The sequence below is a fragment of the Phoca vitulina genome, unplaced genomic scaffold (genome assembly GCF_004348235.1).
Source record: "Phoca vitulina isolate PV1807 unplaced genomic scaffold, GSC_HSeal_1.0 scaffold10, whole genome shotgun sequence".
Classification (NCBI taxonomy): domain Eukaryota; kingdom Metazoa; phylum Chordata; class Mammalia; order Carnivora; family Phocidae; genus Phoca; species Phoca vitulina.
The window spans coordinates 50,168,919-50,196,430 of record NW_022589713.1 but is presented as its reverse complement, the minus strand read 5'-3'; the positions used below and the strand labels follow the sequence as shown (position 1 = coordinate 50,196,430).

At 45.6% G+C, this 27,512-nt stretch overlaps 1 protein-coding gene across 1 annotated transcript in view; it reads right to left on the bottom strand.

Moving 5' to 3' along the window:
* The window catches only part of TRIM71 (tripartite motif containing 71), a 65,125-nt gene that overhangs the window by 6,226 nt on the left and 31,387 nt on the right, over window positions 1-27,512 (bottom strand). The window contains exon 2 of the mRNA XM_032409064.1: window positions 12,009-12,176. Coding sequence (XP_032264955.1) covers window positions 12,009-12,176 — 168 coding nt within the window. The remainder of the gene's footprint in view (window positions 1-12,008; window positions 12,177-27,512) is intronic.

Below are 27,512 nucleotides of genomic sequence, written 5' to 3'. Positions count from 1 at the left end.
ATACCCATTAGGCAGTTTTTCTCCATCTCCCCTCCTACTCCCCCATGGCAACCATAATCTGCTTGGTCTCTACACTGCTGTCTATTCTGGATAGTTCACAGAAATGGAATCAAACAGTACATGAGCAGCCTTATTTGTACGAGTATGCTTTCATTCAACAGCTGTGACTCATTTTGTCACTTACAACTGGGGACCCCCCTTCATCCTCTCAGTCTACAAGACACGCCAATGGCATGAAAGTCACACACACATTGCAGCTGCCCCCAAACCACCCATGGCTGCTGTGGCATTCTCTGCCCCAATCCCTGTGAGGCCTGAAGATCAGAGGTGGCACTTGGGCTGATCGAGAATGCTCATGGACTATCCATGGCCTGGAATGCCTTCTCTTCCAAATTCACCCTAAATTTCAAAAACCCAGCTCAGATGCCACTATCTTCCTGAACTGGCAGTGAAGAACACCTTCCCATAGTATTTCTGTTCCACCTTTACTACCCTGTCCCAAGCGTCATTACAGAGCACACTATGTGGGGGTTATAGGTACATAGTCCTGATACTTCGCCACTGGGTTGTAGCAGGAACAATCTCTACATAATTTACATTGCTAACGTCTACGGCCATAACCATATCCATCAAAGCAGTAGGTAACTATATTGGGTTAAATATTGTCTCCCCCACATTCAGGCTGATTAGTTAAGAGGAGGTCATACTAGACTAGAGTCGAGTCCTAAATCCAGTGACTGAAAATCACTTAAGGCCATGTGAAGACAGGCATGCAGAAAGAAGACCACATGAAGGCAGAGGCAGAAATTAGGAGTGATGTAGGTGTAACAAGCCGAGGAAAACCAAGGATTGCTGGCAACTACCAGAAGCTTGGAAAGAGAAGGGCAAGATTCTTCCCTACAGCCTTCAGAGAGCACAGCCCGGCTGACACCTTTATTTTGGGCGTCCAGCCCCCAGAACTATGTGAGAATAAATTCCTATTATTTAAGTCACCAGTTTATAGTAATTTGTTATAGCAGCCCTAGGAAAGAGTAGCCAACAAATTGAAGTAGATGGAACTATCCAAATTACCAAAAGATAAAAAAAATTAGACTGACCCATCAGTAAATGCATATAAGCAGGTCTCATGATGGACTTGGCAGATTCCAAACGTCCCAGGTGGTCGGGGTTGATTAAGAAGCTGGGAAATCTCGCTAGATATTTAAACAGAGATAACTGAACGTAGAAAATGGGGTTGAACAGTTACTGAGAACTGCCAGGGCAAAGGGCACACAGAGGATGACAGACAGACCGTGCCTGCAGTCGGCAGCGACCACCCTTGGGCCAGGAGAACAAAGAGAGGAGAGTAGGGGTTACAGGTAGGGACCAGGGGCATGCCCAGCTCATTCTGGAAGCGGCCGAAGCTGGGAACTGGAGCTAACCCTCTGCTGCTGGGTGACAAACTGCTGCTGCTGAGAACAGGAAGTCAAACGGAAGAAGGAAGTCCCCTTTCCCAACGTCCGGATTTGTGGTTGGAAGTGCTGCGACCCAGCACCACATGGCAAGCGTGTGAAAGGGTCGGTCACGATGGAGAGAACTTAGTAACCCACACATCCCGTCTTCAGATGTGTCGGCATTAATGAGCACCAGCGGGTGTCCGAGTCAATACGTGACAGAGGCAACCCAGCCTTTGTCCGTTTATTTCTTAGCTTCCTCAATGGAAAGCAGAGGTGGCAAAATGCTTTCTATTTATACCAATGCCGTATTACTTACCCAACTGATTTCCATAAAAAACAGAAGAAATGGAAGTAACAGGCCTACATTCCTACAGGGCAAGAACTGGCAGGAGAGCGCAGTGACCACCCCCACCCCCTCTGTGTAGCAAGTGGGTTTACATAGCGAATGTCTGTCTACTCACCTCCCCCCCTACTGTCTCCTAGCAGGCCTGCTCCCTCCATCTTTCCTGCCAGGTCTCTAGCAGGCCCTTAGGCCTGGAATTCCTGTTCTAGGACAAGAACTGTTTCTTCAATTTTTCAATCAGGTAGAAAGGGTACAAAGCCCTTACTGTAATTTGAGGGATCCCCAAGTGTGCACAGATAGGATCATTCCTAGGGTTGAGAGTCAGAAAGCCCTATGTGTAGAGACAAAAAATAGAGCTTTCTTTTCCGAATCATACACAGTCCTGTGAAGCACTGCATTCCAAGATGCACAGACCAGGACCTGCTAAACTAGTTCCCATTATCTAAACAGGGCATTTGCAGGTGGGGTGGGGAAACAACAGTAGGTAAAAGGGCTGAATAAATTTCAAAAACAGAAACATTCAATTTACAGTAAGGACGGATAATAAAAAATTACCCAATAAGCATGGGGCTTGAGGGGAAAATTATCTTTTAGATGTTAACAGATCCAATAAACATCTGAAAACTGAGGGTCTCAATCTGGGCAGGCCAATCAGTGCATGCCAGCTGAGTGCTGAGTACTGGCCACTCAGTACAGGGGAGGTGGAGGCCACCTGGGTTTCATAGGAAAGAGCACAGAAAGAGATTAATGATGTCTGCTAGGGGAAACTGGGGCGGCCAGATGACTGCTACTGAAAGTGTTCTGATAGGGGTGCCTAGGTGGTTCAGTCAGTTAAGCTTCTGACTTCAGCTCAGGGTCCTGGATGGAGCCCTGCATCCGGCAAACCACTCAGCGGGAAGTCTGCTTGTCCCTCTCCCTCTGCCGCTCCCCCTGCTTGTGTGCATGCATGCGCGCACTCTCTCTCTCTCTCTCTCTCTCTCTCTCTCTCTCTCTCTCTCGTCAGATGAATTGGAATAAAAAAGGAAAAGAAAAGTGTCCTGATAGGCAGAAGATGACAGAATGCAAATGTCACGCATAAACTCACAGACCACAAAACCCAATATGGGAACTACTGTAGTTCACTCTAAAGTGTAATTTTATCACATTTAATACCTTTGAAACTATGATTCATCTTAAAACTGTCAATGGGCTTTTTCCTTTGTTAGGTGTATATAAAATAAATGTGCATATTACAATCAATGGTGTCTTAAGTGTGACTGAAATAATCAAGGCTCTCTTTATGCGGAGAGCAACTATATTCTTGATCTTGATTATGGGTATCTCCCCCAACCCAGGGGATCAGGGCACCTTATGAAAAGCTCTAATTACGAAAGTGGCCAAAAGTTATACTTCCAGGAAGACTGGTCACCCTTAAAACACTGATGAGGTACACTACAAACATCTCTCAGGCTTCCTTTGTTGTCAGTAACTCTAGACCCTCATCATGGTAAATTCTTTTTACAGGACTAAATAGAATTAATTGGGAGAATTTACTTCAGGGTGTTTTCTCTAGAACTAAGACTCTCAAGCTAAATATAGGCAAGTAGTCAGTCTCTCAGAGTTATAACTTAGAAACTGTGGTTCACAGTCAACTTACATCTGACACTTGTAATTTAATAATGGATAAATGTCTCTGGTTGAAGAAAGGGAATGGAGCTCCCAGAAGTTTTTTCTAAACAAAAGCTGGTAAAAGGAAATGAAAACACACAAGTCCCAAGTTGTAGAGTTCAGATATATTGTAAAAGGTCACTGATACTCATTAAAGGTGGTGTAAAGTTGGTAAGAACTTAAATCTGCCTGCAGATTTGGTGTGGCTAGTGGCCTTTACTTTTGGGACGTTTCATGCATATTCATTTGGTCCAGAGGACGCTTCACTACCATCCAGGCATGGTGCCCAAGGAGGAATGAAGGACGCCAAGCCATCAAGGGCCCTACCCTGAAATTTTACAAATGGAGGTTCCAACCTCTCCCTCCACCCCAAAAGGGAAGAGGAGAGGAGAAAGGAAACTCCCTCTTTCCCTGAGGATGGCTTGCTGGAACAGTGCAAGACTGAAGAGATGCCCATGCATGCCAACCATGTTCAACAGCAAGAATGAGGTCACCATGGAGAGAGGCAGAGCTAAGTGACAGAGTGCTGGCATCAAGGTCTGAGTCCCTGGACACCTGAAGCCTGATCCATCCATATTTTCTCCTACCCAGTCACCTGAGACTATTCATCTCCTTTCATTCAACTGCAACCAAGGATCCTAATTAAGACGGCATGGGAAAAATAATAATTAGGTCATGATGTATTAAAATTCTTGAACCATTTTTCATCACATTTGTTTATATTGTTTGCAAATGCATGAGAAGGGAGGGTACGCAGGGGCACAGCTGCCTCCCAAATGAGAGGTGACCATCAGTTTTGGGTTCAAACTGCAATTCCTCTACTCATTGTTAGTGTGACTTCTGGAGGGTTACTTAATCTCTTTCAAGCAAAGTTTTCTCTCTGCAAAATGGAAAGAATGACACCCAAACCTCAGGCATTATTTACAGAAAGTGCCGGTTTCGGTGCCCTTGGTAAACAGGAACCACTAATTCTTACTGACAAAAACAGAAGGCCTGTGGTTAATGAGATCTGGGATCTTGGGCACAACAACTAAATTTTGTTCTTCCATTTCCATATCTGTAACAGTAATTTGTAATTTAAAAAACAAAAAACAACGTTTTCTTGATCTACTTTCTGGGCTAGTTTATATAAATTTATATAAAATAGTAGGCATTCTCAGCATTCCTTGTGGTCAACTTTCCATCATGGCAAGGAGTTCCTGCAGGTTACATGGTCTATTAAAGGGATCGAACAAAAACAGAAGTTAGGGAACCAAAGTAGTCCAGAAAGTCTAGATGAACTTACATTTTAATTTACAAAATTTTAAATTTTGCTTAGTCATCAAGCTCAGTCCTCCTAATTTTTGTGCTACATGGTACAGTATCTATCACTTTTGTTTAATATGTAAAGGGCTAATGTTTCCTTTTTTAACCACGCAGGCAACTTAAGTTCACTAAAGGACTAGTCACCCTTACCATGACTACTGACTTTCTACTAATATCAGATGAAAAGTAACAGAAAGGTCTACCTTATTTAAGGCTATAGTGCACTTGGACAAAAACTCCCCTGCAAATGACTAAAATTAACAACACAGGAAACAACAGATGTTAGCGAGGATGCAAAGAAACGGGAACCCTCTTACACTGTTGGTGGGAATGTAAACTGGTGCAGCCGTTCTGGAAAACAGTATGGAGGTTCCTCAAAAAGTTAAAAATAGAACTACCTTATGACCTGGCAACTGAACTAGCAGGTATTTACCTAAAGGATAAAAAAACACTGATTCGAAGGGATACATGCACCCTGAGGTATATATAGCAGCATTATCAACAATAGCCAAACTATGAAAAGAGCCCAAATGTCCATCAATTGATGAATGGATAAAGATGTGATACACAGACACACACACATATACACAGAGGAATATTACTCAGCCATCAAAAAGAACGAAATCTTGCCATTTGCAACGATGTGGATGGAGCTAAAGTGTATTATGCCAAGTGAAATAAGCCAGTCAGAGAAAGACAAATACTGTAGGACTTCACTCACACGTGGAATTTAAGAAACAAAACAGATGAACATAGTGGGGACAAAAAAGAGGCAAACCAAGAAACAGACTCTAAACTATAGAGAACAAACTGAGGGTTACTGGAGGGGAGGTGGCTGAGAGGATGGGATAGATGGGTGATGGGGATTAAGGAAGACACTCGTGATGAGCACTGGGTGTTGTAAGTGATGAATCACTAAATTCTAAACCGGAAACTAATATTATCCCGTATGTTAACTAAGTGGAATTTATTTTTTATTTATTCAATTGAGAGAGACGGAGAGAGCAAGTGAAAGCACAAGCAGGGGGGAGGGTCAAAGGGAGAGGGAGAAGCAGACTTCCCGCTGATCAGGGAGCCCGATGCGGGACTCATTCCCAGGACCCTGAGATCATGGCCTGAGCTAAAGGCAGACACTTAACTGACTGAGCCACCCAGGTACCCCAACTAACTAGAATTTAAATAAAAAATTGGAAGGAAAAACAAATAAACCAAACTCCCCTGCAACTGATGTGTGAGACTGGATTTTGGACAATGGACAGAAGTGTTGTGCAAGCCTTCTGGGAAATCTTATAAAAGGCCAGAAAATGTCGGTTTCCTTCCAATGGTCCAGAATATAGATGTATTATCTTGAGTTCTGGCAGCCATTTGTGGCCATAGGGATGAATGTCAACACCTCTGTACAGTGGGGTAAAGCTGAAGGATTCTCCAGTGACTATCAGTATCTCCAGACTAAGTTTTTTAAACAGGACAGATTAAAACGTTGCATATTTAAGCCACCATATTTAGGAGCAGAGTGAAAGCCTGTTACTTATGGCTAAATTCGTCTTCTACCTGATGAAAACGGAAGAAAATTCTTAAACTATGACAGAAAGCGGTTGAATGATTGCTTGGGGACATGGAAACAGAATGAAGGATGTTAGGAAGTGATGGACATGTTCCTAACCTTGACTATGGTAATGTTTTCATGGGTGAAATACGTGTTGAACGTTATGTTGGTATGCTTTAAATATATGCCGTTCATTGTCTATCAATTTTCCTCAAGAAAGCTGAAAAAATTTTGCCTCAGTCCCACCATAATCAGTAAAACACCACTATTTAGGGGCGCCTGGGTGGCTCAGTCGTTAAGCGTCTGCCTTTGGCTCAGGTCATGATCCCAGGGTCCTGGGATCGAGCCCCGCACCGGGCTCCCTGCTTGGCGGGAAGCCTGCTTCTCCCTCTCCCACTCCCCCTGCTTGTGTTCCTGCTGTCGCTATCTCTGTCTCTGTCAAATAGATAAATAAAATCTTTTAAAAAAAACAAAAACAAAAACAAAACACCACTATTTATATTTTGGCCTATTTCTACTTCCTCCCATAATCTTTTTATGCATTGTTTACTTATTTTAAGTAATTTTTCTTGAAGCAACTTCAGGGTCTGCTAATTTTAGTTAACACCGTTTTGTAATGTGATCACAAACATTCTATAAATATTAAGGGGCTAAAAAACCCCAACTCCTATTGCTGACCATTCATACGGGTGCAATCCATACCTTCAGGATAAAGGTCATGGCCTTGGAAATAAGTTCCTTCCACATTTAAAGCTCTGGATATTGTTCAAAACATGTTCTCCCACCCACAAAGATTAAGTGTGGTGTACATACTTTGCTCCTTATCCAAAATAGTACTCTGGTGTCATTTTAATTGATTTACTGCTCAGGCTGAATATACTTCTGTATGTTTGCAATAAGTGGCTGGATTGTCCCTTTGGAAGGTATCTCCATCTCTTTCATTCCTTCACCTGTTTGTGCCTTTCTTTTAAAAAGTTGTACTTACCTATTATGATCTTCTCGGAGTAACTATTTCTCTTCTAGTTGTTTTCCTTTTTTTTTTTTTTTCTTTAAAGTAGGCTCCACGCTGGGCTCGAACCCACAACACTGAGATCAAGACCTGAGCTGAGATCAAGAGTCAGGTGCTTAACCAACTGAGCCATCCAGGTGCCCCAGTTGCTCTCCTTTTAATATACACAAATTCTTGGGGCTCCTGGCTGGCTGTAGTCAGAAGAGCATGAGATTCTTGATCTCGGGTTCCTGAGTTTAAGCCCAGTGTTGGGTGTAGAGATTGCTTAAAAATTTGAAAAAAAATGCACATGTTTTTTGTATCACTTCTAATCTTAGAATGCTTTCCTGCCTTTAGGTATTTAACATATATCTACCTTCAGTTTGGGTTTCTCTTTTTTTTTAAATACTGGTCCCCTTCCTTTTCATGTAATAATCTTTTAACCTAGTTAGGTTTTTATTCTGGTATTTGCTATCAGAATTTAAACCTATTAAATCTATGCCTTTAACACCTCTTATTTCGTTTGATGTCTTAAGTTACTAGCAAAAAATAAAGCCTATTTCTGTTTCTTGGATCTGCCAATTTGCCAGTACAAACAAGCAATATTTAAAAGCTCCCGAGTGACTCGTTTATTTAGTAATACTATTAAGAATAAATGAACAAGTTGAAGACAGTTTCTTGGACCAATGACGTCCAAATCAAACTTGCGATTTAAATGTGATCTAAATGTTCCTTGTAAAAGAAATCAAAATCTCTTCCTACCCCATGATCAGAATCATTCTGTATTTTGGTTTAAATGGATTGATTTAAAAAAAAAAGGGGAGGGGTGGCACAAATTATATGTATATTTTAAAATAACTTACTGCTCCCCCAAATTTTATGGTAATTGACTGTGTTCCTCCTTCCTTCTTCAGTATTCATATTAAGAACAGAAATCATGGGGCGCCTGGGTGGCTCAGTTGTTAGTCGTCTGCCTTCGGCTAAGGTCATGATCCCAGAGTCCTGGGATCGAGCCCCGCACTGGGCTCCCTGCTCCGCGGGAAGCCTGCTTCTCCCTCTCCCACTCCCCCTGCTTGTGTTCCCTCTCTCTCTGTCAAATAAATAAATAAAATCTTTAAAAAAAAAAAAAAATCAGTCTTCATACCATCTGCTGCATTCTTTAATATAAAAGCTATTAAATGGCAGCATAAAAATTATGTGGTTGGGCTGTTTACTTCATTAACATTTTGACCAACTGCAAGAAGAAATCAAGTGTCTCGGGACACCTGGGTGGCTCAGTCGGTTAAGCATCTGCCTTTGGCTCGGGTCATGACCCCAGGGTCCTGGGATCAAGCCCCGCATCGGGCTCCTTGCTCAGTGGGGAGCCTTCTTCTCCCCCTACCTGCTGCTCCCCCGCTTGTGTGCGCTCTCTCCCCTCTATGACAAATAAGTAAATAAAATCTAAAAAAAAAAAGAAAAGAAAAGAAATCAAGTGCCCAAAGCACCATGCACCCCATCCCCCAGAGTAGTGTCCTTTGCTGGCATTTCAAGGTTACTTCTTTACCCTGTGGGGAACTTCTCAAAATCTCAGTATCTGTCATCCTTTCCATTGCTTGATGACCAACAAAGGAAAAAACACTTGTAGATTCACACACAAGTCTTATTATCTCTTTATATAAATAACAAAAGCATGCCCTGTGCTAGATAGTAACTTCTTCTTTCCAGTGTCTTCCAGGAGTATTTTTTAAATGGCTTTGAGATGCGTCCCTGAGACAGGAATTCTACCTGAAGCTTTCAGAACTGTGTTCTCCCTTAATAAAGCAGAGGTTCAGTTAAATATTCACAGAACACATGCAAATTCCTCCCCATTCTCATTCAATCAGTTTCAGTTACCCACAACTGACTGATCTTACCCATCTGCAAAATACTTACAATGAAAAGTGGGTCATACCTACTTCTGACCTTGGGGACAGAGCTTGTTTATAGTGTTCACATGGGAACAAACTGGCTCTTCAGGCAATGATTTTTTTTTTTTTTTTTTTTAAGATTTTATTTATTTATTTGACAGAGAGAGACACAGCGAGAGAGGGAACACAAGCAGGGGGAGTAGGAGAGAGAGAGAAGCAGGCTTCCCGCGGAGCAGGGAGCCCAATGCGGGGCTCGATCCCAGGACCCTGGGATCATGACCTGAGCCGAAGGCAGACGCTTAACGACTGAGCCACCCAGGCGCCCCTCCAGGCAATGATTTTTGAGCAAAACTAACTTGTTCTCAATCTTCACCTCAACTTCCCTTCCCCCCCAAAGGCATGCGCTGGCATCAGTGAGCTCCGAGGGAAAGAGGGGCAATGTTTTTTCCAACACCCAGGGGACTTCCTTCTTAACACATAGGAACCTCTCTACTTTCATTAGAGGGCCCCCAGATAGTCTTAGGAATGGTCAATGTATTGAGAACCTGTTAAGAACATTCAGACAGAAATGGGTAGCCAATCCTACCCCAATCTTCAGAACACTAGCAGAGTACAGGTTCTAAAGAATTATAACCAAGAGCCACAAAAGGGTACCCTTCCCCTGCCCCACACACTTAGTTACACAAGGACTTTCAAGAAGTCAATTCACAATTGATGCAGTTGATGTTCAGCAGGTGTACCTGGATGTGGCCATATAGATTATTAACAAACTGAGCCTTCCACCTCAGCCCAAATATCCATCTGCCACTTGTCTCCACCCAAAATGCCCATCAGGCACCACAGTACCTACTCACATTTGAATTTCATCCTGGGGTTCTTTCTTCTTCTTCTTCTTCTTTTTTTTTTTTTTTTAAGATTTTATTTATTTGATAGAGAGGGAGAGAGAACACAAAAGGAGAGGGAGAAGCTGACTCCCTGCTGAGCAGGGAGCCCGATGAGGGGCTCGATCCCAGGACCCCGAGATCATGACCTGAGCCGAAGGCGGATGCTCAACCGACTGAGCCACCCAGGCGCCCCCCGAGGTTCTTTTCACTACTCACACAGCAGACGCTCAGTGAACACGGACTAGATTTGTTGTAGGAAGTTAAGCACTGCAGACAAAACCTTCTGCACGTCAACTTCTCTCTCCTCTCCATATAAAGTTCAAATTTCCACCTCCTTGACATCTCATCATTTTAACCACAGATCTCTCCTTAAGCTTCCAGCAAATTATGACAACTCATTTTTGTCTCCAGAGTGGTGGATCCCAGGAAGTGGAGAGCACCAGCAATTCTCTCAAACATGTTTCAAGGACCCCTGAGTGTTCTCAATCTCTAAGGAGAGAAAGGAGTTGGTAAGGTAATACCACATTCTGGGGGCAGGACCCAGACAGCAGGTCTTTAAGTTCCCCCAGGTGATGCTGACAGCAGCCAGAATCCAGGAGACACCAGCACCGTAAGGCAAATGACCAGGTCCTAATGGTAGTGGGATAAAAAGGGAAGCCACAAACCACTTCATCCACAGGGACAACAAGTTCACCAAAATAGAAATAAAATAGAACTATGCACTAGTGTGGATGCTGGCAAACAATAATTTACGAGCAATCAAGAGCCACTCCGAAGGCATATAAAAGAAAGCAGGCCACTCTGGCCTAAGAATATGCCAGAATTAGTCACTGCAGAAACACAGACTCTCAAACCTCTAACTGTATGAGTTGAGTATCAGATAATCTGAGTCTTCAGAGAGACTACTTCAATACCATGCATAGGAATATGATAGCTGCTGAGAAACTTACCTTCTGCCCCTTCTTTAGAGCACATGATCAATTCTTCATATCCAAAAAAAGGGGATCTTATTATTTTTTTAAGATTTATTTATTTATTTGACAGAGAGAGAGCACAAGCAGGGGGAGTGGGAGAGGGAGAAGCAGACTCACCACTGAGCAGGGAGCCCCATGCGGGGCTCGATCCCGGGACTCCGGGATCATGACCTGAGCTTAACCAACTGAGCCACCCAGGCACCCCAGGATCTTATTTTTTAAACAATTCACTTATTCAAATACTCTAAGAATGTAAATAACGGTTTCCCATTCAATTTTTGCTCAACGATTAGCAATGTTTCCTGATTTTCAAGCTTTATCATACCAGATAAGGAAAACATCTCATGATTTTTTCCTTTCTTAAAACCTTGTCACCTGGACCAGACAAGATTTTAAAATCATTTCAGGCATGCCATCACATAGCTGTAAAAGAACTTTTCTATGCCCCAAAGTTACACGTGTCCCTTCCTAACCCCAAAGGGATGGGGACTCAACAGAAGCAAGGGTCTCAGTTACCAGGAGGTGACTTCATTACTTAGGGAAGAGTCTGCGATAAACTTCTGTTGCTCACTTATTTTTCACCGATAAATCAATCTGAACAGCAGAGGTTATCCATCTGGAAAGCGTTAAGTACCCAGTCCTTCTGCAGTCCTGACTGAGGGATGCTAATGCCCACTTGGTATCTGGGGAAGAGGCCGGATGAGAAACAGGCAGATGATGTGGTGGGGGCCCAGCTAGACAAGCCCTGACTGGCTAGTCGACTTCGGCCACACCCTCTCTCGACTTCGGCCACACCCCTCTCATCTTCCTGAACCCTCCACCTCCCCCAAGGGATTACTGCTGCGTGGATGTCACATGAGCTCATTTGGGTCATTGTTCCATGCTCCCACGCACTGGAGCCTGCCCAGTAATCTACACATGCCATCTGAAAGGCAGCGAGAAAGGTTTTCTGTGCAAGAAAGAACAAGGGAAACAGGTGAAGGACGGGTTAGGACTGACCTGGATTGCCTGGCGGCCCTGCTGCGCATCAGCCAGCAGCTGGATGGTAAGTGCCCGCGAGTCCTGCAGCGCCTCCTGGAGGTAGATGAAGCTGTGGCCCCCGTGCCGGCCCATCGTACACTCACGACAGATGGGCACCGAACAGGTGTCACAGTACAGGTGCAGCACCTGCGGACCAGAGAGCGGACAGGCATGAAGGAGAGATTCGGGACTAGCGGGGAGGGGGCAGACGCAGGGGTGCTCTGTGGATTCCAGACCCTCAGCCAACTCCTTCCCAATTAGCAAGCACAGTCAATGTGAGCACAACCGGCCCTCCCTACGCCCTCGGCCCCAGATCAAGGAGAAAACAACCAATGCCCTCTGTCCACTCCAGTTTCATTCAGAAGTATAACTGAGACACTGCAAAGGCAAAGATGAAATAAAACAATCCCCCTGGCATAAGAGATTTCCCCCTGTATCTCAGATTAATTACCCAGAAAAGCTCTGAGATTGTGTTTCCTTGGTCTGAGACTGGAGGCCCAAATGAAAGAATATACCAGAAAAATTTGTCTTGCCACCCCAGTCTCTGGGTCTGTGAAACATGGCTAGGAGCCAGAATTACCCTCACACCACAGCTTGCAGCCACCCTCCCCATCAAGGAGATTAGTTCAAAGCGCAAAGCATGGTTCTCCCAGGCACTCAAGCAAGCTACAGGCTGAAGCTTCTGGAAGGAAGGCAAAAAGCTAGTGGTAAGGTCAGCCAGCTTCTTGTCTTTCTTCTTCCTGCCAAGTTGTTCCAAGGAGTTGACCCTGCGAGGCAGCCCGTGCTGACAGAACTGCTTTATGTGATGTTCTGTATTTCCCTGGGGCCCAGCATGCTGGGAGGGGAGAAGGGTTGGCACAACCTCCACCTGCTGATGAATGAGGAGCTCTCAAGAGCGAAAGCTCCTTGGCACAGAAACTGGGCCAGTCTGGCTGTATCCCTCCACAAAGCAGAGCACTTAGCACCACTCTGTGTAAATGTTTGCTGGATTGCTTTCAAGAGCAGTGCTTAAATTTGCCGTTGGTATACCTGGGTGTGAGGAAAAGCCAGCCAACATGCAACAGGCAGGGAAGCGGTGTCCGAGGGGCTGCTTTCTCACACACAATACGCTTAATCCCCAGATGAAGACAAGAGGTCATGACGTCTTGGGGCCACACAGCAAGCAGGGGCACAACAGGGAGGCCAACGTGAGCCTTCTGAAGAGCTGATTCCGAGACATTCCTGACACCAGCTCTTCAGAGCACTAAGCACCTTACTAGGTATCATGGAGTCCAGGATGTGAGACTTGAGGCAAGGTGATTCTGTGTGGAACAGAACAGGAGCTCACCCTGGCCCAGAAGGAGGCAGAGTGTTACAGGACACGGAGATGGGAAGGGAGGGCTGCAATGTTCCCATTAGAAAGACCCATAGGGTAGGAGTGAGAATGCTGCTTCTCTTCTCTTCAGGTTATCTTAAAGATTTACTTATTTGAGTGCACATGCTATCGTGTGAGTGGGGGGAGGGGCAGAGGGAAAATCTCAAGCAGACTCCCCACTGAGCCCAGAGCCCTGACCTGGTGAGATCATGACCTGAGCAGACAACTGAGGGAGCCACCTAGGTGCCCCCCACTTCAGGTTATTTTATTAACTAACCAACACATTGGCACAGAGCATGTCCACTAGGAAACCGAGCTCAGTCAGGGAAACAGGCCTATTCCACTCAGGACTCAGAGAGTTAAAAGGGAGGTGAGTGATCCTGCGTGGGTTAGGCTGCTTCTCTAGGAACTTCTGGATTTAGAAATAGGGAAAAGATTTAGGATATTATGTTCCTATTTCTAGGAAATGGTCCTGATATGGCAGGTTTTATGGGCTCCATATTGTAAGGGGGAAATGGGATCAGGTTTGTGACTGGACTAGGACGCCTTGTCCTGTACAGTAGTTCTCCAGCAACCTCGGGAGACTGAAATCTGGTGACAGTAATTTGCCTTCAAGACCAATTGTGTTTTTGCGGGGGAGGGGGGGAACAGAGGGAGAGAGAGGATCTCAAGCAGGCTCCACACTCAGGATGGAGCCTGACATGGGCCTCGATCCCATGACCCTGAGATCATGACCTGGGCTGAAATCAAGAGTCAGACGCTTGGGCGCCTGGGTGGCTCAGTCGTTAAGCGTCTGCCTTCAGCTCAGGTCATGATCCCAGGGTCCTGGGATCGAGCCCCACATTGGGCTCTCTGCTCAGCGGGGAGCCTGCTTCTCCCTCTCCCACTCCCCCTGCTTGTGTTCCTGCTCTCTCTATGTCTCTCTCTGTCAAATAAATAAATAAAATCTTTAAAAAAAAAAAAAGAGTCAGACGCTTAACCGACTGAGCCACCCAGGCACCCCAAGACCAATTACTTTTTAAAACAGGTTCACCATTTAGAGTTGATCTAATCTTTCTAATCTGATAAAGCTGAAATTCCCATGCTAACCTTAAATACTAACCAAAAGATGCTGAACTGGTAACTTGGGAGGAATTCCTGGACAGTCTCTTTTTACAATGTGCTGCTACAGCAACCCCCGCTCCTGTTTCAACAACTCAACCTCATGCCTTCCCTTTGCTTCCTCCATTTGTCATAGGAATAAAGGTATCACTTCTATGATGCCCATGTGAAGTGTGAAAACCTCCCATCTGCAGGTTCCTTTTACATCAGAATGGAACATGTCTCTGAACCTTCTGTCCTCTGCCCCTGCCCAACAGCTAAGAATCTCCTCTTCATCTCTTCTCTGAACAGCTGTGTGGACTGACTGGAGGCCCCTTGCTTTCTTTAGTCTGTGCAAGCATAACCGTTCTCACTCGTACAGTGAGTGGAAAAGAACCTGAGGGTGTTAGCCCGAGCCTGGCATCATCTGGCCATGGGGCCATCCATCCAGTCACCTGACTGGGCTTGGCTCATATATGAAACACAAGGGGTCTGGCTAGGTGCCTCAGGAGACCACTTCCATCCCTGAAATCCCAAGAGCCCTATCTCAGGGACTCAACACCACAAACCAAAAGGCTTTGAAATAATTCTGGACCGGGCGCCTGGGTGGCTCAGTCGTTAAGTGTCTGCCGCCTTCGGCTCAGGTCATGATCCCAGGGTCCTGGGATCGAGCCCCACATTGGGCTCCCTGCTCCGCGGGAAGCCTGCTTCTCCCTCTCCCACTCCCCCTGCTTGTGGTTCCCTCTCTCGCTGTGTCTCTGTCAAATAAATAAGTAAAATGTTTAATTAAAAAAAAAAAGAAAGACGGGGCGCCTGGGTGGCTCAGTTGGTTAAGCAACTGCCTTCGGCTCAGGTCATGATCCTGGAGTCCCAGGATCGAGTCCCACATCGGACTCCCTGCTCAGCGGGGAGTCTGCTTCTCCCTCTGATCCTCCCCCTCTCATGCTCTCTGTCTCCCATTCTCTCTCTCAGATAAATAAATAAAAAAAAAAAAGAAAGAAAGAAAGAAAAGAAGTAATTCTGGGCCGACCAAGGAAGCCAGGCACCAATTATGTGACTGCAAGGAACCAAGGTGATTTTTCTGGGTTTTAGGTTTTTACAATCCAGAGCCTGGATGATGTTGTGCATAGGCGATATCCTGCAAATGGTAGGTTTTTCAAGCATTCTGCAGAGGAAGTAGCCAGAAAAGAAATCCTGGTCAGAACAAGTGGCAGCAGGGTGCCCAAAGCCCTGGCCCTGGGCCCCTTTAGATACCTAGCCCACGATCTCTCAACTGGGCAGGGGTGTCTGGAGGCAATCCCGTCTGGCATCATGTCACAGGACTGATGCAGCTCTAAGTGCCTAGAGCACACTGATTTTGGAGGCTCCAGTTTCAGTGCTCTGCAGTGCCAGGAGGACTGTGGGGACACCACAGAGGTGGGGCTGGTGCTGGGGGACACCCAGCTGGTTCGTAATAAAAAGCTATGGGTGAGTAAAACGGCATAGTCCTAGTGGTGCTTATAATTAATAAACTATCGATTTTTAAAAGTGTCCAAAAACTGAAAATACGGTCAATTTTTATAAACCATCTAGCTAAACTTTGGCATAAAACTTTGGGAAGATTTCATGTTCCATTTAGAAGCTCCGTATCTCCTCTACCTGCCATTTCTAAAGTCAAAAACCCACAATTTTAGAGCTTGTGAAAACACGAGCAATAGTAAGGGTTCGCATGGGTGCAATTCTCTCTGCAATAGCTGGAAGATTATTTTACAAAAGAATAAACTGGAACCCATGTCTTCCAAAGGGCTAGAAATGTGGCAGAGGCCGTGAACTGTGGCTCCGGAAGGTGGGGGAGGGAGGAGCGGTCCTCGGGCGGCAGGAATTCAGGGCCTGGAGCTGCCTGTTTGGGGCTTCCCGGGCAGATGCATGACACGCCCCCCCCCGCCCCCCCCCCCCCCCCTCGCCTGGCGACAATCTGGCTGCCCCAGCTGAATGGAGCAGGCTCGACCTCTGACCTTGCAAGTGACCACCCTCTTCCCTGCCCCCAGCTTCCAGAACGCCCCACCCACTGCCTTCCTCTGCCATAATTTCTAAAATACCAGGCACAGACAAAGACCTAGGAATGTGGGCCCAGCAGGAGAGGAAGGAGGGAGGTTAAAGAAAAAATAAATAAATAAAAATACCAAGTAGGCAAGTTTTACCTTAGCCAGTGCTTAAATAAAGTGCTTTGTTAATGAACAAGACTGTGTGTTCGTTTCTGGAATCTACTTTTTATACTACCTGTGATCCAACAAGGAATGAACGCAAACACACACACACACACACACACACACACACACACACACACCCAGGGGACTCCTATGAGAGCACCATGCATCCAGAAAGAACGGGCTTCCAGTTTAAAATACAACTACCCACTTCACTGAGGAATGTAAACTCAAAGGATGGAGGGGCTGCTCCTCATTGAGATGCCCCAATCGAAATATAGTAACTGCTGTACACTTAACGTTTATGAGATTTCTTTCACATCCCTTAAAACAACTGGGGGCATTTGGCCTCCCACAAACATAGGCCTGGACAAAAGGAGGTCACCACTCACACAAGAGGGTTTCTAAGCGTCCCACTATAGAAATGAAGTGGAGGGTGGTGGGTGACAACCAAAAGCCTTACCTGTGTACACCACCCTGCACAATCTGTCCTGTTAAAGAAACCCAAAACACTAAACCAAGTTCAAGGACCGGAGTCCAGCCAGTCTGAAACTAAGTCTGTGAAATAATATCAAAACCAGGTTTTACTTGATTTAGGAAAAATATACAGAATGCCAGTGCTCCAAAACCACAGTCCAAACCTGAGGAAGAAGTCCCCCCTGCATCTCTGGCCACGTGCTGCTCCAGAGCTGTGATCTGGGGGCCCGGGGAAGAGGGGAAAGAAAGGAATCTGTACCCTCTGCATGCACACTCACTACCAGTTCAAGTTGGTGGACCCCAGCTAAGGACAAGTTAAGGGGAGGAAGAGGGAGGGAGGGGGCGAGATGTGCTGAAGCATTAAAAAAAAATCTTTTAGGAGGGTGCCTGGCTGGCTCAGTTAGTAGTGTGTGAGACTCTTGATCTCAGCGTTGTGAGCTTGAGCCCCACGTTGTGTGTAGACATTACCTAAAAATAAAATCTTTATTAAAAAAAACTAGGGAACATATATGCATTTTTAGTGCAAAATGATAAATGCAAATAGTTTTTAAAATTTCCCAGTTTCTCACTCAATTGTTTCTTTTTTATGTAACCATCTAAAAATACGTTACATTCTGTATTCTGAATTTTTTTAAAGACACAAGTAGGAGTACATTATACCAGCCTTTTTTCACTTAACTATATTAACTTGGAAAATGCTCTGGGTCAAGCTGCCTGTTTTATAAATAGCGGCATGGTAAGTTGCCTGTGGATGTACCACAACTTATTTAATTAGTACCTGCTGATAGAATTTTAAAGCCATTTCCTGATTTTTAAAAAATCTCAAGTAATGCTGTGTTGCATTATCCCTGTTCTTTATATACCTCCATTTCTTCCAATTTGGCAATATATACGGTCGCTGTATCACTTGATGTATTAAAAAGAAAATATACTTGCAAGGGTGGATAGCAAGGATTCTCGAACTTACTAACTTTTAAGTCTGGTCAACCTCCACCCAAATGAAAAAAGAAGGTTGTCAAGCGCCAGTTTCTGTACCTGACAGGACCAAACGTACACAAAAAGCCAGCAAGGGGACACCAGATGAGGTGGTCAATGTTGGGACTGGGAGTGAAGGTCCACTTCTGCTTGGCTGGAAGGCTTCAGTGGACACTGACATTGAAAAGAAGCCCAGAGGAGCAGCAATAAAGCAAGCCTCGTGTTTTGTATCCTCAAGTGGCTGCTAAGGGGACTGTCCCAAACACAAAAGCACTGGGGGGGGGGGGGGGGGGCTGCTAGTTGGGGGTGTCTCTAGAGGTGGACAGTGGAAGGGGTCTCCGGACAATGTACATGGAAAGAGGTGTCAATAAAAATAACACCTATCAGTCCCAGGGGGTATTGTTCCAACACCCAGGGACACAAACACTGAGGTCCCATACAAACCCAGGATGCCCTTTCTGCAATTCCAAAATCCAACAAGCTCTGAAAACCGAAAGTGTTTACATAAGCTATTTGGCAGCAAAACCCAAACAGGCATGAAAATGATTTATGACCTTTACCTATACCATTTAGTGTGAGAGTTCACGCACTTCACTGGAGAAATGCTAATATTCATTATTTTGTGGTGTTGTTACTTAATATATATATGTACACAATATTAACTTTCTAAACTCAGAAATCTTACATGTCGAGGCACCTCTGATCACAAGGGTTAGGGTAAAAGATTTGGACTGCCTATCTGGCCAGCTAGCTGAATGAGATTCATTCCCAAGCTAAATTAAGTCAAGACTGCTTGATGGTGGAGTGGGGTGTCCATGGATTGGGGTGTCCAAGAACAGGCCAAACTGAGGGCAGACCAGCCTACTCAGCTCCAGACCAAATGTTTAGGCTCTATGAACGTGGCAAATTTGAAAAGGAAGGATTGAAAACAGAGAGGAATGCCGTTAAGCTCTAACAGCTTCAGACTCAATGCGGTAGCTGGTACCAACAGAGAAGCATTAGTTTGAAGATCCTGAAAAAGTCATGTGCTGTTCACTTGAGGTTTCTGTGCTACCCCCAAAGCCATATCAATGTTCCCTTCCCTATTTTATTTTTTAAAATAATCTCTATCCCCAGTGTGGAGCTAGAACTCAAAACGCCGAGATCAAAAGTCGCATGCTCCTTGGACTGAGCCAGCCAAGCCAGATGCCCCCCCTCCCTTCCCTATATTTTTAGGAGAACATTTCACACTTCCAATGAACACTGTCCCCTCTCTTTCCAACACCACGTAGCAGGGCCCCAGTCCTCCAGGGCCCCAACTCACAAGGCTTACTCAAACCCTTTAAAAGCTCCTTTCCCAGGTGCCTGGGTGGCTCAGTTGGTTAAGCGTCTGCCTTCCGCTCAGGTCATGGTCCTGGAGTCCTGGGATGGAGCCCCGCATCGGGCTCCCTGCTCAGTGAGGAGCCTGCTTCTCCCCTCTCACCACCCCCCACTCGTGCTCTCTCTCACTAGCTCTCTCCCTCAAATAAAATCTTAAAAAAATAAAAATAAAAGCTCCTTTCGCTCCCTATCACCTACTTTCCTGCTGTGGGACCAGGTCCCAGAGCCCCAGAGTCAGGCACGTGGGCCCCCATTTTGTACTCTAGCAACCCTGCCATGTTCCTGTGTCTCAGGGACCTCACACACACTGTTCCTTCTCCCTGAGCTCACAGCTTTTGATACTGACATACGCAAAACCAGGACCATTACCTTTGTAAAGCTGAAAACCAAATAAAAAGGCACAGATAATTAGATGAGTAAATTGTTTCCAAATTTAATGCTTGAATTTGGCTGAGCTTACTTGCAGATTTGATAAAAAGAGAAAAAACCCAATCTATGGTCATTCTGGGGAATGTCAGAATTATTAAAAAGTATGAAAGTGAGTTCACCCTGGAAGAAAACCACTCCAGCACTGATTCTCAAAGATGAAACCCCAAAGAATGAGGACATCCTAGGCAGCCCAGCAGACAATGCTTTCCAGTTTTGCCAGAGTCACAGACAAAATCGGTTCACAAATTCTTCTTACCATAGCCAACTCCTTTTATTTAAAGCTGGAGGGTACACGGGACACCTGGGTGGCTCAGTCGTTAAGCATCTGCCTTCAGCTCAGGTCATGATCCCAGGTTCCTGGGATCGAGTCCCACATCTAGTCCCACATTGGGCTCCTTGCTCAGCGGGGAGCTTGCTTCTCCCTCTGCCTGCCGCTCCCCCTGCTTGTGCTCGCTCGCTCTCAAATAACATGAGAGAAAGGAAAGAAAAAAGCAAGCAAGCAAGCAAGCAAGCAAGCTGAGGGTACAGCAGTAAACCTGATTCAAGAAAGGGTCTGTCAGAGGCAAAAAAGGATGATATAGCCAAGTATGTTTTTCTGGGATTTTGAACCCTGTGGGGCTGGAACCCCCCCCTCCCAGGGGAGCTCTAAGGGCAGAGGTGAGGTGGGAAGGAGGCATGGGGATTTGGAGCAGGAAAAGCAGCATACAGAGATGGCACCTCCCACGCTGAGCTATGGTTAGCAGTTCTCAGAGCCTTTGTGAAGTCACAAAAAGACACAATCCTTTTGCTCTCTTTTTATAAAATATTTAAGTAATCTCTACCCCCAATGAGTGTCTGGCTCAAACTCATGACCCCGAGATCAAGAATCACATGCTCTTCTGAGCCAGCCAGACACCCCTAATTTTTTATGAGCCAGCCAGACACCCCTAATTTTTTAAAGTATTAATCACGAGATCAGAAAACACTACGTGTGGGACAATATCCATGGCAACTCTGAGGGTGCGCATGAAGGGGGGGGAACGCAGCTAAGTGTCTGCTCATCCCATCTCTGTTACCTGGAATATCCTCCCTCTAACAGCTCTATCCTTCCTAACCCAGACAGAAAGTCAGGCTCTGCGCCCCGCGCAGCCAGGGCATGACAGTCACGCCCTCACTGGGCCTGCCTCCATCCTGCTTCCTCCCTGCCTCGCACAGCTGCTGATAAACTCGTTCTCCAGCGTCTGCCCCTGGGGAACCCAACCTGCAAGAGCTCCCTCGCTTCCTGGACCATTGACTCATGTGTCTCCTGGTCAGACTCTGGTTTTCAGGCTGGAATCTTGTTATCTTTGCCTAACCCATGCAGCCTGAAGCACATTCCCGGCTGCCCATACCCATCAAGACCCACCCTGCCCACTACCTGGAGCTTCTCTCACACTTCCAGAGGCCTTAACAAGGGCCCACAGTGTTGATGCTGACAAGTGACACACCTGTGCTTGGGGGTTCCTCCAACAGATCCAAGTTATATTACAGGACACTGAGTGTCACTTTAGAACATGCCAGAATTGTGGGGCGCCTGGGTGGCTTAATCAGTTAAGCGTCTGCCTTCGGTTCAGGTCATGATCCTAGAGTCCTGGGATCCAGCCAAGCATTTAGCTCCTTGCTCAGTGGGGAATCTGTTTCTCCCTCCCCCGGCTCATGCGGGCTTCTTTCTCTCTCTCTAATAAATAAATAAAATCTTAAAAAAAAAAAAAAAAAAAAAGGAGAGAGAGAGAGAGAGAACATGCCAGAATTGTGTTATTTTTTAGAGGAGGAGAGGGAGGGGCAGAGGGAGAGAGAGAGAATCTTAAGCAGGCTCCAAACCCAGCACAGAGCTGACAAATACGGATTATCATGACCTGAGCCGAAATCAAGCGTTGGTTGCTTACCTGACAGAGCCACGTAGGTGCCCCCAGAATTGTGTTTTGGATTACTGCCTACCAAATATAGTTTTTAATAAACTGGTTTACTTAAATAAAACTGGAGTATTTAAAAATTCTTCCAGTTCAAAAACAGAAATAGAACTTCTGTATCAACAGAGAAACAGAATCTGCACAATTTTTCAGATTCATGCATTTGAAAGGATTACGCTTGCTGGGAAAAGCCAAAATCAAAAAAGAATATACTATTTAAGGAGTGCACTTGTTGTGATGAGCATCAGGTGATGTATGGACGTGTTGAATCACTATATTGTACACCTGAAACTAACACTGTATGTTAACTAACTGTAATTACAATAAAAATAAAAACACATCTTTTTAAAAAAAAAGGGACAAACTAGGTATTAAGAAAGGGTGATAATAAAAGATCTTTTATTAAGTTATAAAATGTTCAAGTATATTTCTAATACGTCAATAAAATCAGAATTGTGGAAAAAAAATATACTGCATAATTTCACTTACAATGAAGGCAAAACTAAGGTGAAAAATATCAGAAGAGAAGCTGATGAAAGAGGTGGTTACAACGGTTGTGTAACTGTCAAAATTCAAAATGTACAATTATAATGTTTATTTTATGTAAATTACACACAAAAAAACCCCACACAAGTAAGTGGAAGGGGGAACCCTCCCATTGACAACCTAGTGTCCATGGGGTGGGGTTTGGAGCCTAGACTCAGTGGTGAGGAGCTCTTCATAGCTATGGACCTAACAAATACTCTTGGAGCCCATGAATGAGTTGCTCCAATGGCCCCACATAACTTACTTCTAATGGGTTATTACCATTCCTCCCACAATGTTCCATTAGGTATTATTTTTCCTTTGCCCTCCACTATAAATATTATTTTAAGTTCTATCTCACAAGAGGCAAATGTTGGACTAACAAACCCAGAGGTTTTGAAAAAATTAGAACTCTGAGCCCGATTTACAGCACCACAGGCGGCCAGTGGTCATACAAAGCCGTATGAAATCATCAATGTCCCAGCTGCCACCCGGCATGCATCTGACCTCTGATGTACTAATGAGTGGCCTATGCAGCTTCCAGCAGCAAATAAAAGAGATTTGTTCCAACACTGAGAACACTGTCCACGTAAATTATAGATTTTTAAACCAGACACGAAAAGATAGATTTCGACATAGATGCACAGCTTTCCTGTTGCCTCCAAGGTCACAAAACGCAGTTTTAATCTGGACCAAAGTAGGTGGTGCTCAGGGGCTTGACTTAATAAAACGTCCAGACTCTGTAGGTGGCCATGTAACTCAGTCCTCACCTCTTAAACAGTGGGCAACATTGTGCACCTGAAACCTTTTCACTCCCTAGCAGCAAAAGGGGTTTCAATTGCCTCTGTGGCTGAGTTCATGTGGACAGGTGAATTTTAAGCAAGGAAACGCACTCATCACCCGGGGGAAAACTGTCCCAGGGAGGGAAGCAGAAATAAAGACTCAGGTAATAACCAAAAAAAAAAGGGGGGGGGGGCCTTTTAAACATTACTAGCCATATTTTCTCCTTCCAACACAACAAAATAAAAATTTTCCTTTCTCTCCCCATTCCAGCAAGTTTTATATTCCTGAGTAGCTGGACACCTACATTAATTACTCTGCCCTGGGTAAGAAAAGTCCAACTCTGGCCTTCCTGATGGTCACATCCATTGACAATTTTAAGTTCCCTAACTAAGCAATGCCTCCAAATCAAGAGGTTAACCAAGTATTTGCTGTAGAAATTCTGTTTTAATCAGGACTTGTTTGCAGTCAGGTATTATCTAAACTGGGAAAGAGACCGGGGCACCTGGGTGACTCAGTTGGTTGAGTGTCTGACTCTTGGTTTCAGCTCAAGTCAGGAGCATGGATCCAGCCCTGTGAGCCCTGTGCCCTGGGCTCCACACTCCAGGGTGGGGGGCGGTGTCTGCTTGAGATTCTCCCTCTCCCTCTGTCCCCCATCTCTAAAAATGGGTAAATAAAATCTTTAAAGGGGCGCCTGGGTGGCTCAGTCGTTAAGCGTCTGCCCTCGGCTCAGGTCATGGTCCCGGCGTCCTGGGATCAAGCCCACATCGGGCTCCCTGCTCAGCGGGAAGCCTGCTTCTCCCTCTCCCACTCCCCCTGCTTGTGTTCCCTCTCTTGCTGTCTCTCTCTGTCAAATAAATAAATAAAATCTTAAATAAATAAATAAAAACTGGGAAAGAGACCAATCAAGCAAGCAGGGGCTGGCCTGTGAACTCTCTCACTGCCAGAAGTGTCCACTCCCCAACAGCGGGCTGTGGTGTGCGTGTGCCAACCATGGGCTCCTTGGCAGCACTCTTCAAACTGTCCCCATCAAGACGGGCGTTAAATATGGAAAACAGACACTACTCACAGCACCTCCTCTTTCCCCCACCAACACCACAGGAACCTTTCTCAACAGTTTCCTCTGAGTAAGAAGCAGAAAGAGAGCAAGAGCAGAAGGGGCTCAAGACAGCTCTCTAGTGCAACATGGGGGGCAAAAGGGAAGGCCTTAGTCATGTCAAGAAATGGATTTCCTTTTTAAGCCCTTTTCATGTTAGCAGTCTGTCAGGCAATTAATTTAAGCCACGCATTCCTTCTTTTCCAAAAATAGGAAACCTAGACCCATTGACAAACGCCCAAGGGGCACTGGCTAGCCAGAGCGAGGCCAAGCAAGGAGACCAACTTGAAAAAGCCCCCTGCCAGCCAGGCTGAGAGCCACCTGAGGAACAACAGCTGGGGGCTGACTCTGTGATCCCTGCAGTTTACAAGGCAGGTCTCCCCTTGGAGACCTTCTATCAATGACCTCCGGAGTCTGAGGTAGGGCACAGGTAGGGTAGGGACAGGAGAGCTATTGAAACAAGACAAGCAGACACTTTGGGACGGAGACCATTCACATTTCAAGGCCTTTAAAAGAAGGGTGTGGGGAACAGAAAACGAGCTCAACAAAGGGCAGGACAAAGAGCAGAGGCAAACCAGCACAAACTGGTACGTGGGGAAAAGAAGAAGAAAGCTGGATTCCTTCCTGTTTTCAGTGATGAGACACGGTGAAGACCGCCTCGCTGGTGCTGGAACCGCAGGGACAAACAGGGATAAACCTACCAGTGCAAAGGAGAGAGTCAGCTCCATACCAAGAATGGGCCCTGGGTCAGTGAGGTCAGAAACGTAGCCCTAGTCCCTTGGAATTCACCCCTCTTCCCCACAAGTGTGCACAGCATTTCAAACAGCCGTGCTCTTAAAGAAGCACTAATTACAGCAGGACGTGGCAAGATCAAGAGTCCAGGCGCCGCTGACACCAAGGCCAGCAGGATTCTGAGCAGGGAAAATCAGAAAACAGATCAAGGTGTGGCGGACACTGCAGGTAAGACCACGGGAGGCAAGCGCTGTGTTCGAAGCCTGTACAATGTTTTTTCTCTGATGAAATCATTTCTCATGTCTCAAATGTGGACCTTTCTCAGAAATCCCACTTCACCCCAACCACTGACGCTTGTGGGGGTGGGGCAGCTCTTCAAGCTGTACCCGTGTGCTGCTCGCAGAACCAATGGGCAGCGTGCCAACCCTGACTCAGTGAGCGCTGCAGTCAGGAGCCCCCACCTCCTACCCTGTACAGCGTGATGAGAGACAGAACCTCCCGACCGCCCCACCACCCCAGCACGTACACAAGTGGAGTTCAACAGATGGGGAAAAGCCGGGCCTGCTAGGGTGAGGAAAAAGAAAATCTGCAAGCTCTAACACGGTGAAACAACCAGGGGCTATCAGTTATGTAATCTCAAGTCTCAGGAAAAAAATAAGGGAAAAGAATAGCCCTTCAGGGCACCTGGGTGGCTCAGTCGTTAAGCGTCTGCCTTTGGCTCAGGTCATGATCCCAGGACCCTGGGATCGAGCCCCGCATCAGCTCCCTGCTCCGCGGGGAGTCTCCTTCTCCCTCTCCCACTCCCCGTGCTTGTGTTCCCTCTCTCTGTCAAATAAATAAATAAAATCTTTAAAAAAAAAAAAAAAAAAGGAATAGCCCTTCAATTGGTCTCTACTTGGGTCCTGAAAATTCCCGACTTCATCAGGTCTTATGTTGTTGGGTTTTGTGGGGTTTTTTAAAGTCACTCCTATTCTGGCTAGCACCCATACCAGGAAAACGTGAACTACAAGGCAGGAGAAATCTAAATACAGTTGACCCTTGAACAACATGGGGTTTAGGGGTGCCAACCCCCCATGCAGTTGAAAATCCCCCTACAACTTTTGACCCTCCAAAAGCTTAATATAGCCTACTGTTCACCAGAAGCCTTACAGATAACAGTTGATGAACAGGTATTTTGCACATTTTATGTACTGTATACTGTGTTCTAACAACAAAGGTAGAGAAAAAATGTTATTAAGAAAATCATAAGGAAGGGAAAATATATTTACAGTACTGTACTGTATTTATTGGAAAAAAAAACCCCGCATTAAGTGGACCCATGCAGTTCAGACCTGTGTTGTTCAAGGGTCATCTGTAACTGGCTGCAATAGATCCTCCAATTGGTGTGTTTTGAAGTTCTGGCCCATGTGGGTTTTCATTCCGTTTTCCTTCTACCACATTAATTCCACTGCACCAAAACTACCTTTTCCCTAAGGCACTGACCGGGGAGTCTCAGGCTGGCCTGTCCCCTTTTTGGTCAGCTGCAGGGAGCCTCCTGGTCTACCAACACCCTCCTGGGTGTTCAGCTTCCTCTGTTTTAGAGAGGGCTCTTATACTAGGCCCGCACTGAGGCTGGAGTCTCTTGAATCTGTCTATGAGGCCACAATACCCTTATTATCAAGTGTGCTGTATGTATGTATGTATATATGTATTTATTTTTTACAATTTACACTGGATTTAAGGCTCCGGACTAAGAGCCTTGGGAGCTTTAAACAATAACACCTGAAGAGGCTTCCAGTCTCCCAGAAATCTTGGTTGGTCCAGTCTGGGGAGCTCCAGCCTGCGCACGTAGCACCCTCTTTAAATCTCCGAAGTGACCCCATTTGGAAACCCACTAGAGAGGATCAGTAAGACAAGTAAGGAATTAACCAAATTACATCATATTTGGGGGCAGATTAAAAAAAACGGCCACCCAGAAAAGTTGTAAAAAGGACTCCCTTTGTAGTATTTATTGTGGTTGCATAGCCTTGGGGGTGGGCCAGGTAAATCAGAAATGGCTTCTTTGGGACAGAAGGACGACAGAAATGAAGATTTACAAATCCAATTAAAAGGAACAGCTTTAGCAAAGCAGCACACTGTTCCTGGCCCAAGCACAGGCGAAGAATCTGGAGTAGACTGGAGGGAAATGTTAGCTGGAAGCTCATGGGCCAGAGAAGGAGGAAATGGGGTAGCCAGGGAAAAACCTTTTCGCAGGATGTAAATGGTAGCTGGGTGCCCTTGAAGGGACAGAGGTTATAGTGCCTGTTCCATCATCCAGCCAGACATGGAAGGAGACCTGGGCACAGTGGGGCTACCTTACATTGAGGAGTCAAAAAAACCTACATTCAGATGTCCATGTTGTGCTTCCTTCTGCAGTTCTGTTGGTGAAGCTGGCTCACTGAGCTCTATTCCTACCCATAAAATGGGGATCATACACTTAATCTCACAGCTGGTGGTTTCAAACTATAAGAAAGTGCAGGAAACACAAATGCTGACCAGCAGTCCTAACAAAGGACAGCGCCGGCAGCCCGCCCATAAGGGTGC